Source organism: Rhynchophorus ferrugineus, unplaced genomic scaffold (genome assembly GCF_030347505.1).
Source record: "Rhynchophorus ferrugineus isolate W39M unplaced genomic scaffold, kcgeb_rfMv2 rfM4, whole genome shotgun sequence".
In the NCBI taxonomy this organism is placed as follows: Eukaryota; Metazoa; Arthropoda; class Insecta; order Coleoptera; family Curculionidae; genus Rhynchophorus; species Rhynchophorus ferrugineus.
The window spans coordinates 21,638,476-21,654,738 of NW_027472583.1; the positions used below are offsets into that span (position 1 = coordinate 21,638,476).

The 16,263-nt window shown below is 31.6% G+C and overlaps 1 protein-coding gene across 1 annotated transcript in view; it reads left to right on the forward strand.

The window, feature by feature from the left end:
- LOC143195759 (uncharacterized) overlaps positions 1-14,364 on the forward strand; it is a 257,592-nt gene extending 243,228 nt beyond the window's left edge. Inside the window, exon 16 of the mRNA XM_076403199.1 lies at positions 14,243-14,364. Coding sequence (XP_076259314.1) covers positions 14,243-14,266 — 24 coding nt within the window. The 3' untranslated portion in view covers positions 14,267-14,364. The remainder of the gene's footprint in view (positions 1-14,242) is intronic.
- The last annotated feature ends 1,899 nt before the right edge of the window (positions 14,365-16,263 follow it).

The window sequence follows — 16,263 nt, forward strand, 5'->3', positions numbered from 1 at the left end:
ATTATACTGAAGAGAGATGTGGGTCTATTTCGAACGCTTACCTTGCTAATACTTTTGATTGGCTTCAGCACTCGAATATTTTCACATTTTACGAATTCTACATGTTTCTCTCTGAGATACGAGAAATGAAATCATTCGTTTAAAATTGGACAATCAATGCCTAATTGAAGAACAAATTCAGAGACGCAAATTACAATGGTTTGGACATGTCTGTGGTGAACGAATGAACGAATTCATGACAAATTTCTGTTTTTAAATTGACCTTTTCACGCAGCGAACTGTTCCAAAAAGAGCGTAGATGAGGATCATAGGAAGCGATTTAAAAAATAGAAAACTAATATTGTCCGATGCCGAAATACTTCCGACTGATTTCTAATTCTGGCGAGATTTACTGAAGACTATTTTAACTTTTATCTTAAGAGCTCCAAAATTGCATTTGTTGAGAATTAGCTTTGGATTGTTTATGATCATGTTATTATGAAAGAAGAATAGAAAACTGTTTGAAACATTTAGATCTCCTGCTACCACTACACTTTTGCACATGCCTTGTTGCATTTCAATTCAATGTCCGAAAGACAACAAATAACTAAAATAAATAAAAGAGCTAACAAGTCGCATCCATATATTCTCAGCCCAATATTTAAGTCTCGCTAATTTGGCAATTAGCATGTTTTATGTTACCAAGACGAGTTCAAAATCAATTCAAGCCATAAAAATATTCTATTGCATTCTTGAAAATTCTCTAAAAAAAGTTGTTTCTTGAGACAGAACTTGGAAGCCAATATTAGGTATCCGTAGTCATGCTGTACCATTATATGTACTAATATCCGCCAAATATGGCTGATACTTTAAAATTCCCATTGATTATTAAATAAAATATTATAATATTTATAACAATACAAGGCGGCTATTAAGTACCATGCACAAAAATAACTTTCACCCATTTGATGCCAGTATTCTCCATATTATTTTTTAATTGAGGCGTTATTAGCATTAACTTCTACAAACCTTAGATGCGCTTCAGCTGCATTTTTCTTCAAGAAATAAAACTCTAATAGATCAAGCTATTTGACCACGTTCAAATTTAATCCGGTACAGTGTCCTCTATGTGTTCGTAAATTAATGGTGTAAGTGTTCAATTTGATAATATACACAGGTTACGATAACTGTTATAATTATAACTGTATTAATTATAATATATCAATAATTATTAACAATATAAATAATAATAATTGGACGGGGAGAAGTTGAGCGCCGGGGTTAAATCGCCATGTTAAGTTACACACATTCATATAATAGAGCTAGAAGAGAGAGAGAGAGAGAGAGAGAGAGAGAGAGAGACTTAGGGTCAAGACAATTATAGCTATCATTAAAATTCAGCAATGTCTGTGTAACAGTGCTACAAGTAGTTATAAATATTTCAGTGCAAATACACATTTTTCATAAATATTACATATAAACAAATATTTTAAAAAACTAATGAAAGATACATACTCAAGCAAATTTTTATATTTTTATAGGAATAAATTTTATTTCCAAACAATTGACAAATTATCGCAACCGGGCTAGGTATTGTAAAGCAATTAAAAGCCCATTAATGCAACAATCTACGATTTGATTCATTTAGAAAATAAATGGGTGATTATCAGCAATATTCTTAGTGATATTTTACTCTGAACCTATGTTGTCATTTGATAATGTTTGTGTATTCATATATAACATACATCAGAAACAAATACTAAATGTTTGCGGTTATAAAATGATGAAATAGATGACGATATTACTTTTGGATATTTTGCACAACAACACAAAACATATTCGATGAAAAAAAATTATTTGTATAAATTTTAAGATGAATAGAATTTTTTCGCGCAGTTTGTTCACAAGTTAGCTGTCATACGAGTTGCGTTCATATGTACACTTACATTGCAACTACTAACGGGCCCCTATCTGAGGTCTATCTACCAGCTTTGGCTATATTTGCAACGAATCTTCATCATGCATATCTATCTTGCTACATACATACATCCTTGCTATCAAAAATACTATATGGTGAATATAGTAATTTTACTTAAAAAAAACACTTCATGCGGATTAAAACAAATAAATTTTAATGTATAATAATTAATGTACTAAAATTAATGTATAACGTATAATTTAATTTTAATTTCAGTTGCCAAAACGTCATAATCTTTCACAATTATTTTCATTATAAGAGAAGGAATAAAATAGTTGTGAATCAAAACATTTAGATATATTTTCCTTCTTTTTCTACTATCTTAACTATTTTATATGAATATAGATTTAGAAATGAGTTTAGATACTCATCAGTATATCACTAATTTAATATTAAGTGATATTTTATTGCCCAATAATTAAAATGTCTTTCATATCTCAAACTTCGTATCAGATATCAACTTCATATGTAGAAAAAAATCCACTTTGTTACCAATTTCTTTCATAATAGATATGAAATATATAGAGTCTAACCAAGGCAATATTAGTATGTTCCAGTGTTAATTAGGAAATGGATGACACTTAATTGACTTCCCCTTCAGTGGAAATAAAAAATGTTTTTGATGGCTTATTAATGGCACGACTCGAGTAAATTATTGCATGATATTTCCTGGCAATAATTTAGGGAAACTCGATTAACTGGTATCATTTATTTTATTGTTAAATTTATTAGGTGTTCAAATATGATCCTAGCCCCTTTTTGGTTAAATGAATATTGTTTATCACCTCATACAATAGGGTCTAAATTTATTCAAATTAATAATATTAATTCAACTAATTTATTACATCCCATTACAGATATTTCTAGGTTTTGATGATGATATCTATGGCTAGAACGAATGTTACAAATCTTAAATAATGCACTCGGCAGAATTAAGGATACTCCTGCATTAAAGAAGAATCCTATTTGTACGTATAATATAGGTTTTCTTAAAATCAAAGACTTCAAAAGAAACTTTATATCATCGTTACTATTATCTAGACTGCAACTACAATCCTCCGACTACAATCAAAACAACCCTCTTCGAGCTCGTAATTTTCCTGCAACCAATATTTTATCCTTAAAACCTCGACATAAAAACGACGCTTTTGTACCGCCATGGCAGGAAAACAACAAAGATACGGAACAGTCCTTGCTATAAAACTCATTTCTTATGACCCAGCTTGAGTTTAATAAGTTTTGGATGCAGCACGTTTTTTATCTTGACAAAAAGGCTTCGAATATTTCGCTAGAAGTTAGACCTACATTAAGATGCACAGTAATATCGACTAAATATAAATTTATGAAGCTATTAAGCTGTATAAAGCAAAAACATATAATAGTTTTACAGTTTCTGTTAGAACTTGGGAAACAGATAATGAAATATGCATGCTTTATGAACTTTTGAATATTTATGGTAAGATTAAAATATTGTATATAGGGAATTCTGTAAAAAATCGGATATATAGTCTATCCAAAGTTGCTGTGAATATGTTATCAAAATATTTAATGTATTGCCTGTCGCAATTTGTAAATGCCATTTTAGAATCAGATAATGTTTTCCTTCTCATTTTATTCCAGGTAAAAATAGACAAAATGCTGTCTAATAAGTTCGAACATGTAACCGAAACAGCCTGTCAAATTCTTCCGGTTGTCAAACGTATGAAAAATTCTTGGAAACAATAGTAATTAGATTATAACTCTAACCTATAAACTCTTGTGGCTGTATAATTAACTGTAGTTTTTATATGTACTATAATGATAAAATAAATTATATTTGATACCATTTTTGTTTCATAATAGTATTTAGATTAGAATTTTATTTTAGGTCAAAGACAAAATAAGCTAGAATTGATGCGGCAACGTTGCACCGTTTTAACGTCATAAATTCATAGATGATGTATGTTCACACCAACTTTGGATAGACTTTATATGGTTTGGGTTTAAGTTTTAATTATTCTGTTGAATTTGTGTGTAGTACAGTTTTGAACACACATGGCCTTTGCACATGGCTGCGATTCCTTGACACCTCTTTCTTAAAAATGACTACAGTACGTGGTTAGTGTTCCATCTGGACAGTTTATAGTTGTTTATAAGTATCGCCTGTACCTTCATTCTCCAGTTTGTCTTTAATGATCTTCGAATTGACACTATTTCTATTCAAATTACAGTCTAGGGATGTTTTTCAAAGCTTGAATATTTCATACTTGTAATAGTTTAAGAAGGAGAAGTTTTTGGGGATTTTTAATCCACCGTAAGTCACCTAACAACTTTAGTTGCGATACATTTGTCAGACTTCTACTTAACTACATCAAGGAATGTTTTAAGAAAGTGTGGTACGATAGCTAATCCAAAATTACCCTGTGTTATTTTCTTGATTTTTTAATTTTATGTAAAGAAGGGGACATTTTTTGAACAGGGATACATAGTTATCTTAAGTACTTTCGCGGGAGCTACATGCTAAAATCGTATTACTAACTTTACTAAGTTTCGGTAGAGCCTCATCTACTACCTTAAGGTCTTGCTCTATTATTCTCTATTTATCGATGAGGTCGCGTATCGACGAATAAAACAACAGGAAGCAAGATATGAAGGAAGATGGCAGATGAGATTATACCGCAACGTCGTCAAAATATTAAAGGTTTGGAGATATGGAAGACCAACTATTTTTTCATCAAATTATAAATGGTGATTAAATTACTTAACTAGCCGAAATTTTGCTATTTAACAAGTCAGTGATCCGAGTCATTCAATATTATGTCACGAGTTCTTAGAGTAAAAAGAAAACGAGAAATTTTGTAAATAATGGTCATCATCTATCTCCTATCGAATTAGTATAGTACAGATACAACGCAAAGAATCGATGCCTCAGATGAACAGTTATAGTGGACTCGGAATACTTATGTATGTTAAATAAAAATAATAAATATATTAAATGCTCTAAATTGTATATATTATGTATTCATTTGCGACTTCTCGACGACCCTCTCAACTTCTTTAGTATGAGAAGCGCTTCCCAATTGATCTAGTATGGGAACAGAAGAGTGTCTGAAGATACCATATCAGGAGAATAAGAAGAATGGCCTAGAAAATCGTATCCCAAACAATCAATCAATTAGCCTCCCATCGCCAATGCACTCTTCGGTATAGCTTGGTGTTATCCTTGTGAAAGAAGATTCTTTTTTCATATTCAGGCTAGCACTTCAGTAAATTCAAGTATTTAGCTGATCGAGGAAATGAGAAATATTTCAGGCAGATGTGGTCTTTGGCACCGAACTACAACAACGTTTCTTGCGGAGACATTTTAGGCCACTAATTATTTGTGAAATATGTTTTGTACCTTTTATTCCAATCATCAGCATCATCATCATAGATTAAGCATGAGCCATCTGATTAACCACACTCAGCAATACTCCGACTCAATACTGTGCAGTTTTTAAATTGACATTTTTGGAGATTTGATTGAACTAATGACGCGTAAACCCGCACAGGAAACATTTTTGCTAATTTATAAGACATCTCTGTGTCACCCTCTATTGTAATTTTAAACTAAATAATCTATACTAAAAAAATAGATTATTCATTTTACTTAATTTTCCTGTAAGATAAGCCTATTTTTAAACCGAAATTTATGGAAAGCTAGATTTTCCAATTATTTTCGCTGTTAAATATAAACGTTAAAGCACTTGTCTATTTTATGATCATTATATGTTTACCAAGCGTATTTTATCGATTATCCATCAAAAGTTGCATTACTTATTTACATTTTCAATACCGCTTTAAAACCCACTCAAATTTATTTGTTCAATTTTACCCAGAATAATTAATGGTTGATTCATATTTAATAGGTGTTTTCGTGATTACGTCTTGGTTTAGCTCGAGCCTGCTTTGCGAATGCATAATAGCTACTCGTTGAAAATTCTTATTAAAAACTAAATCTAGGTCGTTATAAATAAGGTTTATGGCAGTATAATAGTTTTGCATCTAGGTAGCTTCGGTACAGTTAAATAGCCAAAGGTAATTTTTTACAGCAACGCTTTTAGAATACAATTATTTCTTTAGATATATATCTTATAAAATTTGGATAAACGGGTGTCCTTTAAGCTACTTTAATATCTCCTCGTATACAGTTATATTAAAATTGAATAAAGCAAAACATTTCACTAACTTTACTAAGTAAAACATAATCTCAATATCGTATACAAAAATATAAGGTCACTTTTAATATATGAAGAAAATTAAAGCCAAATGAAAGAGAAAAACTTACAATAGCATCCGATGCTAGTTGACAAAAGGGTGCTTTACAGCCTAAGATGAATAACACAAAAAGAAGAAAATTAATGTGATACAAAGGTCATTTTAAAGAAATTTTAAAGTCGTTTCGAACACAAACTAACTTTATTAAGGTCTATGGCATGTAAAAAGCAAATGAGAAGGTATTTTCAATATATATATTTTTCCTATATATTTCTCAAATAGAGCAAAGATATTTTTAAAACTGAATTTATGTTAGCTAACAACAAACTAAATTTTGATTTTAGAAGACACAACAGTAAATACCCAATATTCCTTAAACAAAAATCACTTTAATACAAAACCACCTATTTATTGCACCATAATTTTTGTATTTGATGATGTACCTTTCGTTTTCGATGTTAGTACAAACTTACTGTGTGTGCAACATTATAATTGTGCAACTGTCTTAACAAATTATGGCGAATTTATATCAGGCGGGTTAGTTTATTATGAAACAGTGGTGGGGTTGGTTTGATTCGTGCGAAAATCAACTGTAATTGAATAATCATCATTTTACCAAGCAAAGCATTGCTTGAACAAGGGTTACTTAAAATATAGTCAGGTGGTGGGAATTCAGTCGAAACATTATCAAGATTTATTATTATTAGAACGCCAAATCTGAAAGTTAATTGGGTCCACTTGGGCCTGCTAATTTAAATTATAAGAGCTAGTTCTTCGTAGATGTCTTCTAGGTAAATTAAAATAATCTTAATCTTAATCTTACTCTCTCAATTAGGATATCTTGAAATTACATTGGAGCACATTAAAATTAACTTTAATACTATGTCTTCGTAGACTTCTTATGATATTTTCTTTTATTTTTCTGATTAACTAATTGTCAAAACCTTCATTTGCCGGCTTGGTTTGCGCAGTGGTAAAGGCGATAGCGACTGTCCTAATGTTGCGATAGTCGCGGGTTCGAATCCTGCTGGGGCATGGTCGTAAATTTATGTTTATGATTGTTAAACATTTGCAAGAATGCAAAATCCGACAAGGAAAATCATCCCATTTACGCCAGTAACCAGGTTGGGTAAGACCAGATGTCTTCTGGGATGATTTAATTTAATTTAATGCTGAGGACCGTGGTTCGGAGTCGAAATCGTTATTGCCTAGAATTATTACTGTTAATACTACAATAATTCTAAATAAAACATCAATGTCAATCAATGTTATAAGCCTAAGGTCACCCAAAAAATAATATTAATCAGATAATTGCTATTAGAGTCTCCCTTTTTGCCAACTAAGGTTTATCTGAACTGGACCTACTGTTTAACGTGGGTAAGACCAGATGTCTTCTGGGATGATTTAATTTAATTTAATGCTGAGGACCGTGGTTCGGAGTCCACGTTAAAACGTAGGTCCAGTCCGTTGGCAAAAGGAAACTTAAAACATACAAAATTTTAAGTTTTTTAAAATTTTCGAAAACACTTATTTAAGGATTACAATTCATGATAAATTATTAGTAATTTAAAGATAAAAAAATATAATTAAAAATATAATATTAGGCCAATAAATTAGTTTTAAGGATTTTTTGAATCTTGAAGATTGATCGATTTGAAGTTCTATTGTGAATTAGAGTACAATACATTCTATCCAAATTGTTGTCCATCGATAGACGCTACATATTCTCATTTTTTGATTATATCGGCGAATAGGTCCATTTTTGGTACCATTATAAGAACTGAATTGTCGCTTAGGCAGGTTACCACTCATAGGTCGGAATAAATATGAATGTTTCCAAGTATATTGTCAGCGGTTTTGCAACATGTGGTTGAGCGTTTTTATGTTGAAGAATAACAATGTTGTATCTTTGCTCATATTCTGGCCGTTTGTCGCGCTCGTCTCAAACATATCGAGTCTATAGAGACTCCATTCATTGTTCCATCGAGCAGGACGATCAAATCATCAGCTTCATTATTTGTTTGGCTGTCCAGAACGCTCTTTGTTTTCGGTATCAAAATCACCTCTTTTAAATCCTCGAACCAGTTTTCACATATTTTCACAAGTTGATATTACGTAGTTGCCATAAACTTCATACGAAATTCAATGACTTTCAGCCACCTAAACCAACCTCCGCAAATACTTGGTACAAATTTACTATTACTGAAAAATGTTATTGTTTACACTTCGATGAAATGACTCATACTGAAAAGTGAATTTTGTCAGGGAAGATTTAACATGAAGTTGGTGACAAATATATAATATGCGACAGTAATGATAAATGCTCACAGTAACACCATCAGTGTGCGTCTATATAATAAACATAAACACGGTCTACTAAGAAACTGATCACTGCTTGGTCACTTACCAGTCAAAGTTTTTTTTTCTAACTTAGAAAAATCACACGAGGAGAGAAAAAAATAGAACGGATGAATTTATATACCTATTTTTTTCATATTAATTACATATTCATACATTCGCCAAAATTTTACTTTTTGTTTAAATATATATTTTTCTTATTTTTAGTAAAATATTCAATTTCATAGTTTACTATTTAATAATTGATTAATTAACCTACTGAGCAAACTATGGCACTAAACGTAAACAGTTAATAAAATTAAAAACCTACTTAAAATTAAGGTGCCCAAAATCAAAATTCCTACAAACTAATCGCTAAGTTCAAAAAAAGTAAAAAAACATTTTTGTCCCGGTTGTCTGCAAAATGGTTGATGCTAATAATATTTACGTGAATTCTAGACTGCTTCGAACCCAAAGTCTTTTATAATGTTGATATAATTACAATGTGTTTTTATATTATTGCTACCAAATTAAATCGTTAATTATATTATCCTTAATTATATCTCATACTAACAGGTTAATTAAAAAGTCCCCGGCCTGACACACAGATGGCGCTACTAGAATAAAATTCATATAATTTTTCCTCAAAAGATGCGTGTATAAATTTGACAGATGTCTGATTATTAATTTGTGAATTATAGCATTTTGAGTAAAGCAACTTTTGTTACTGTGAAAAAAATGGATAAAATGGAATTTCACGTGTGGATAAAATATTGTTTTTTGAAAGGAAAAAATAGAGTTGAACTTGCTGCTTGATGCCGACCTTCTGGACACTGCCCCAGAAAACTTAACCATCAAGGATAGGTACGCTAAGTTTAGACGTGGTGAAAAGAGCACCGAAGACAATGAACGCAGTGGACGCCCAAAAGAGATTGTGACCGACGAAATAATTTAAAACAATCAACAAAATAATTTTGAATGACCCTAAATTGAAACTAAATGAAATAGCAGACACTCTAAAGATATTAACTGAACGTGGGGTGGGTGATGCGCGAACTTACTTTTAATCAAAAACAACTACAAGTTGAAGATTCGGAGCAGTGTTTGAAGATGATCAAGCGTAATTAACCCGAGTTATTGCATTTATCTATGTCTATCTATGTGTGACAATGGATGAAACAGGGCTCCATCATTTCACTGCGAAGTCCAATCGACAGTCATCTGAGTTGACTGCACACGATGAACCCGCTCCAAAGCCTGAAAAAAAGCAACAGTCGGCTGGTAAGGCTATAGCGTCTGTATTTTGGGATACGCATGGAATAATTTTCATTGACTACCTTGAAATAGAAAGGACCATCAACAGCGACTATTACATAGCGTTATTGGACTGTTTGAAGGACGAAATCGTTGAAAAGCGGCCGCATTTGAATAAAAAGGAAGTGTTGCCTCACCGAGACAATACACCATGTTACAAATTAGTGAAAGTATATAGTATATGTATATATACATATATATATATATATATATATATATATATATAGTATATATACTGATTGATTTTTTGCAAATTATGTTCTCTTCAATAATTTGCAGTATGTTAACAGCAATATAATAATTAATTATTTAGCATACCTTATATTCGCCAAGAAAAAATGTATGTCACATTATTCTTAAAGGTCGTATCTTGAAGAATAATGGCGACCTTTATCATGATTCTCATTTTAGAGATTTAGAGCGTAGATTTCTTGCTCCGATATGTTCTTACGAGCTACCTTTAGTTCTCGATTTGAAGAGGGCTGATGGCACCCAGGGTAAGATATAAGTCTTTATGGCAAATGAAAACGTATTTTATGTTTACATATTTTCATACTTCTTCTGAATAAAAATAAAATTGCAGATATTTTAAACGACTTGTTGTTGGAGGAGTAAAAGAAATATAAAATATAGAAAAATTTTATGATTACCTAATAAAATTTGCGTTGTATCTTGTATTTATCGACTTTTTTTTAAATATCATATTTAGTATGATCGTAAAGTTTTATTCATCTTTTTGAACCGCTAATTTTACATATTAGCAATTGTTCATTTAATAGCTTATAATTTTCATGTAGTTCCAAAATATACATGTATACCTTATAGAGTAATGAGGATGTCATATACTCTTTGTTTCATCATAAATGATACAGAAACAATGAAATTTTTCTTTAATGGTGTTTGTGTCTTGTAGGTAAATGCAATAAAACTTATTATTGTTCGGAAACAAATTTAAAAAAAAATTAAGCTTTATGTCTATATCCAAGTCTTAAAATGTGCATGTGCTTGAAATTTTACTCTTTACTTTTACTTACTCTTTAAACTCTTTTTGTCTTTTAATAACTTATATATTATAATATGTCATTTATTTATAAGATTATCTGAGTAATCTGTATGTTGATCAAAATAATTATTCAAAAGATAAAATACAATAAGAGGAATATCGCTTCCATACCAGAAGAAGAAATCGTTATTTCCTAGAATTATTACTGTTGATACTACGATAATTCTAAATAAAACATCAATGTTAATCAATATTATAAGCCTAAGGTCACTCGAAAAATAATATTAATCGGATAATTGTTATTAGAGTCTCCTTTTTACCAACTAAGGTTTATCTGAACTAGACCTACTGTTTAGCGTGGACTCCAAACCACGGTCTTCGGTATTAAATCTACCGACTGGCAGGTGACCAACTTGCAGATCATCCTGGAAGAGCCCCAATCTTACCCAGCCTGGTTATTAGAGTAACCGGGATCATTTTCCTTGTCCGATTTTACACTCTTTCCTAAGGACAATCACAAATGTTAAACAATCTCAAACATTAACTTGCGACCATGTCGCAAAAGGATTCGAACATGCAACTATTTCAACAGCAGGTAGGCCGTCCTGCCGCCTTTACCCCTGCGCCAACAAAGCCGGAGGGTAACGCTTGCGATCTGCACAATTTATATGAATTAATAAATCGCATATACCCTTTAATGGATGTGCTCAACAACAAGGTTATTTCGGAGATCGGGTTACCCTTCTGAAAAAATATCCTGACAATTTTGTGATAATATAGATAATTTTCTCATTGAGATATCTAAACATTTGTAAAATTGAGTAAATAATATGTCCACTAAATTGCCCATTGTTTCTGTTCCGGTCACTCCCTAGTTACTCCAATATTTTAAAAAATCTGGATTTAGCACAATACTAACCGTGTAACCCAAACTTAGATCCTTCCAACGTTCACTTAATTCAGCCAATGCACTATGCATATTTCTAAACCAGAAAAATATTGTTTTGTAATGACTTTTATGAACTACCTGAAAGATGGGAAATGTTATAGGTTCCTCTGTATAATAAAACTCAAATAAAACCATTGTTTCAGTAACAAGAACAGCGAGAACTTTTAGAAAGTTTGTTCGTTTTCATTTGTTAGTATCTTATATTCTTAATTATATTTCTCCTTATTACCAACTGAAGGTTTATACGGATTGAATCTAACCTACTGCTTAAGATGGAAGCTGGAACCACGGTCCTCGCCATTAAGCATCATAAACTATATTCATGCGCTGCGGGATTCGAACCCGCGACTACCACAGCAGTAGGAGGAATGTCCTACAGCATTAATCACTGCAGCTACCAAGTCGGCGTAATATCATTTGTTTATTCATTATTTTTGCGAGCAATTACTTGCTATTATATTGATTAGGTCAAAATGAGTTCCTTAAAATTTGATAATAAATAACCAATTTCATACAAATTTAATAAAATGCATTTTAGAGAAAGAATTAATATATTCAAACGTTAGTATTTCGCTGGTAGCTTATACTTACTAATCCATGATTTTAACTATATCCTAGTTTAAATAACGTAACTATAACACTTTAAAACTATATTACAACTGATAAATAATATGTCTATTCTGATTGTTTACAAAAAATAATATTATAAAAAATATTTTTAAAAGTCCAGATTTAGCACAATACCAACCGTGTAACCCAAACCTAGATCCTTCCAACGTTCACTTAATTCAGCCAATGCACTATGCATATTTCTAAACCAGAAAAATGTTGTCTTGTAATGACTTTTATGAACTACCTGAAAGATAGGAAAATGTTATAGGTTCCTCTGTATAATAAAACTCAAATAAAACCATTGTTTAAGTAACAAGAACAGCGAGAACTTTTAGAAGGTTTGTTTATTTTCATTTGTTAGTATCTTATATTCTTAATTATATTTCTCCTTATTACCAACTGAAGGTTTATACGGATTGAATCTAACCTACTGCTTACTAATCCATGATTTTAACTATATCTTAGCTTAAATAGCCAAACTATAACACTTTAAAATTATATTACAACTGATAAATAATCTGTTTATTCTGATTTTTTATAAAATAATTTAAAGTAAACTCCTAGTGGTAGAAATTCTACAATAATTCCTTAAGTCAATTAGGTTTTTTCTTTGTAAATTCATAGTAACGTTGCATATGTATTTTGTATTTGTTCTATTGCCTTAACTGCGGAAATAAATATATTATATACTGCATATATTGACATCGCTCGCTGCGAGCGCATAGAAATTCGCCATTGACTTGTGTTGTTTGCCTTAATTCCCTGCGATACCTGAAACAGTTGAAAATTCAATTTGCGTCAGTTTTATTTTTTAACGCTAGTATTCGGATGAAGTAAACGTTAATTAAAAGGTTTTTCGTTCTATTAAAAAAAATGTGTCAATGATATTTTGTGAATTTATTCTAAGCTGAAAAAAATTCGCCACTTCCATCGTTGGCTATCTTCATGATGGTATCGCAGGCATAGTGTTGTTACCGATTTAAAAGGGGAACATTTCTGTGAATGGTTTTTCACAATACCTCGAAATCGTATTGCGTTTCGCATCTCAACTTTTGGTAAAATGTGTTTTGTATTAGGTACCGTTTAGGTCATTTCTAATTATATTAACCCCTTACTGCTAACCATCAAGGCATATCCTCAATTAAAATTAATGTATCATTATGAATTGATCCATTTGATTGATAGAAAGCCGTCAAACTTACCGCATCGTTATTTTTTCCGCGCCAGGAGACAAAACCAATAATGTCGTGCCTAAAAAAACATTACAACAAACACCATGGTTTTCAAATATATTTTTTTAATTATTTATGCCAGTTCGAATTTGTATATTCATAGCTCAAACAGGACAATGTCTGTGTGCTCTGCTAATGTGAAATAAAGGTGTACACCAATCTATTTCTTTTTAAATTTATATATCGTTGTGTTAAGAAGAGAAAACAATGTTATAAATAAAACACAATTTTTTTCTTTCTTCCTTGCGTAAATTAGTGTACAACGGCAAGTTTATTTATTTAAATGATTAACATTTATTTAAATTTAACACTTACATTAAGAGGTCTTTTTAAGAGGTCATGGTTTTACTAGCCATCTGTCCCTTGGTGCCTTTTAAACAATGATCTGGCTCCACTAAATATTCGATGCAATACACTATTTGATATTGTCTCAAGCCATAATTCTTTCCCCATATCACAAATGTTATAAACATTTAAATGGCCTAATAAATTAGGTCCTAAACTATATAAAAAAGCGTTATATTTGTTTAAAACTTAATACATATAATTTAATTATAATTGCGTCGAAACATATACTAATACACATTTTCTTTTTGTTTCAGGTAAGTCAACCAGTTTTAGAGTAAGCTGTAGACATATACGTTATAGTTACATTGTAACGTTAGCACAACTTTTCATGAATTTTAAAAGTAATGTAATCAAAGAACTTGGCGTTTTTATATTTAAATACTAAATATTGTGTCGAGTAAAATATTGAATTAAGAGACGTCTTTATTCTTAATTCATATTAGTGTTTAACGTGTCGAACTGAGGGTAAGTAAAACATTTTTTTATACATATAAAATAGAATATAAAGTAGGATAAGACAATCCTAGAAAACCTTCTTTAACAGCGAAATGTTTGATCCGACGATTTTTGTTTTCGTTTTCCGGTCGGTCCGCGTGTTCTGCACATATTTCGTTATGATATATGGCGAAATTACGTCTGATCTTCTGGATAGCGGTCGGCTAGGCGCCCCGACGTTATCGCCGCCGCCACCAGAAACGGTTTATATTCATGAAGACACCTCTCGGTTTCCAGACGAGTGGATTTTTGGGACTATTTTCAATTTTAGACTTTTGTTCCGCACAGCAACAGGACGTGTACATCTATGGGGCTCGTAACAGTTCATTAACGTTAGATCTGCTTTGTTGACCAGGAAGAAAGCGGCGTAGGCGTTTTGGTAAATTGGATTTATTAAAGAAATTGGTGTACTAACTAATACGTGATAAATAAAATATTTACAGAAAATTAGGAGGTCAAGTAAATTTTATTAGTAGATTATATTTGTATATATATATATATATATATATATATATATATATATATATATATATATACAAACTTATAGAAATATACAGGATATGGACAAAATAATATGACCTAACATGTACACAATATTTAATTTATAACAAGACCATGGATCCACCATTGACTTTTAAAACAACTGCAATTATTCGATGAATAGTTTCATAGAGTCTCTGAATAGTTTCCAATGGAATATTATCCCATTCTTGTACCAAAACCGTCTTGTTGGAGATGAAAATCTATTCCTCACATTCTCCTCTAAAGCTCCTCACGACGGTTTAATTATGCCTAACTGGGAAACATGTTTGATGATATTCTGATATTCAAACCAACCTAAAACCAAGACATCTTATATTGTTTAGCAGCAATATGATATTGCTGCCAAAACCATAATAGAACCTCTCACATGCTTGACTGTAATTTGAATTGCAGGCTTTTTTGGACGTCTTCATATATATATCCGGCCATTTGTAGAAAACAATGTAAACGATGATTCAATGGACCACACTATATTCTACCAATGATCAAGTGTTCAGGTTTTATGATCGTTGCGCCACTTCATTCGCATTTTAGAATTGGTTTCTGTTATAAAAAGTTTCATAATAGGAGCCCCTCAATGAATTTTAACTTTCTGCAGCTCTCGCCGGATCGTTTTTGTCCGAACAGTATTAATCTCAGAAGAGTTCGTCAGTTAATTTTGCCGCGCCAGTTTTATGTCCACGGTTATGTTGTATGTCCACGGTGTTATTACCAAAACATTATATTTTTTAATGTAAAAAGGATTGTGGATTGGATGGAAAGGATTGTGGCAACAATTCTTTTTAATGTTCAATTTTTAATGTTCCAAAGTTTAATCATGTCAGTTAATATTGGGTTTACTCAACCGTTTCTTCTCGCCGATAATGTTTTGCATGTGCTGCTATTACTATAAATACTATCCCTCGTCAAAGTGTGAGGGATCAACAAAGCACTGGAATATTGCCTATAAGACATGGCAGGTAATTTAAATAATATAACAGGTCAATTGAAAAGTCCCCGGCCTACCATACTACAATCTTCAAACTTGTCGATACCATTTTTGTATTACGATTTGTCCTTTGCTTCAAAATAGGCCTCAGTTCATGGCAAGACGATCACCTCTTCGGTGGAGAATACGGTGGATGAGGAAGCAATTCTAAGCCCAATTCATGGATGTTTGCCATCGTTTTCACTGACTTGTGACACGGTGCATTGTCTTGGTGAGGCAGCTTTTCTTTTTCTTCAAATGCGGCCGTTT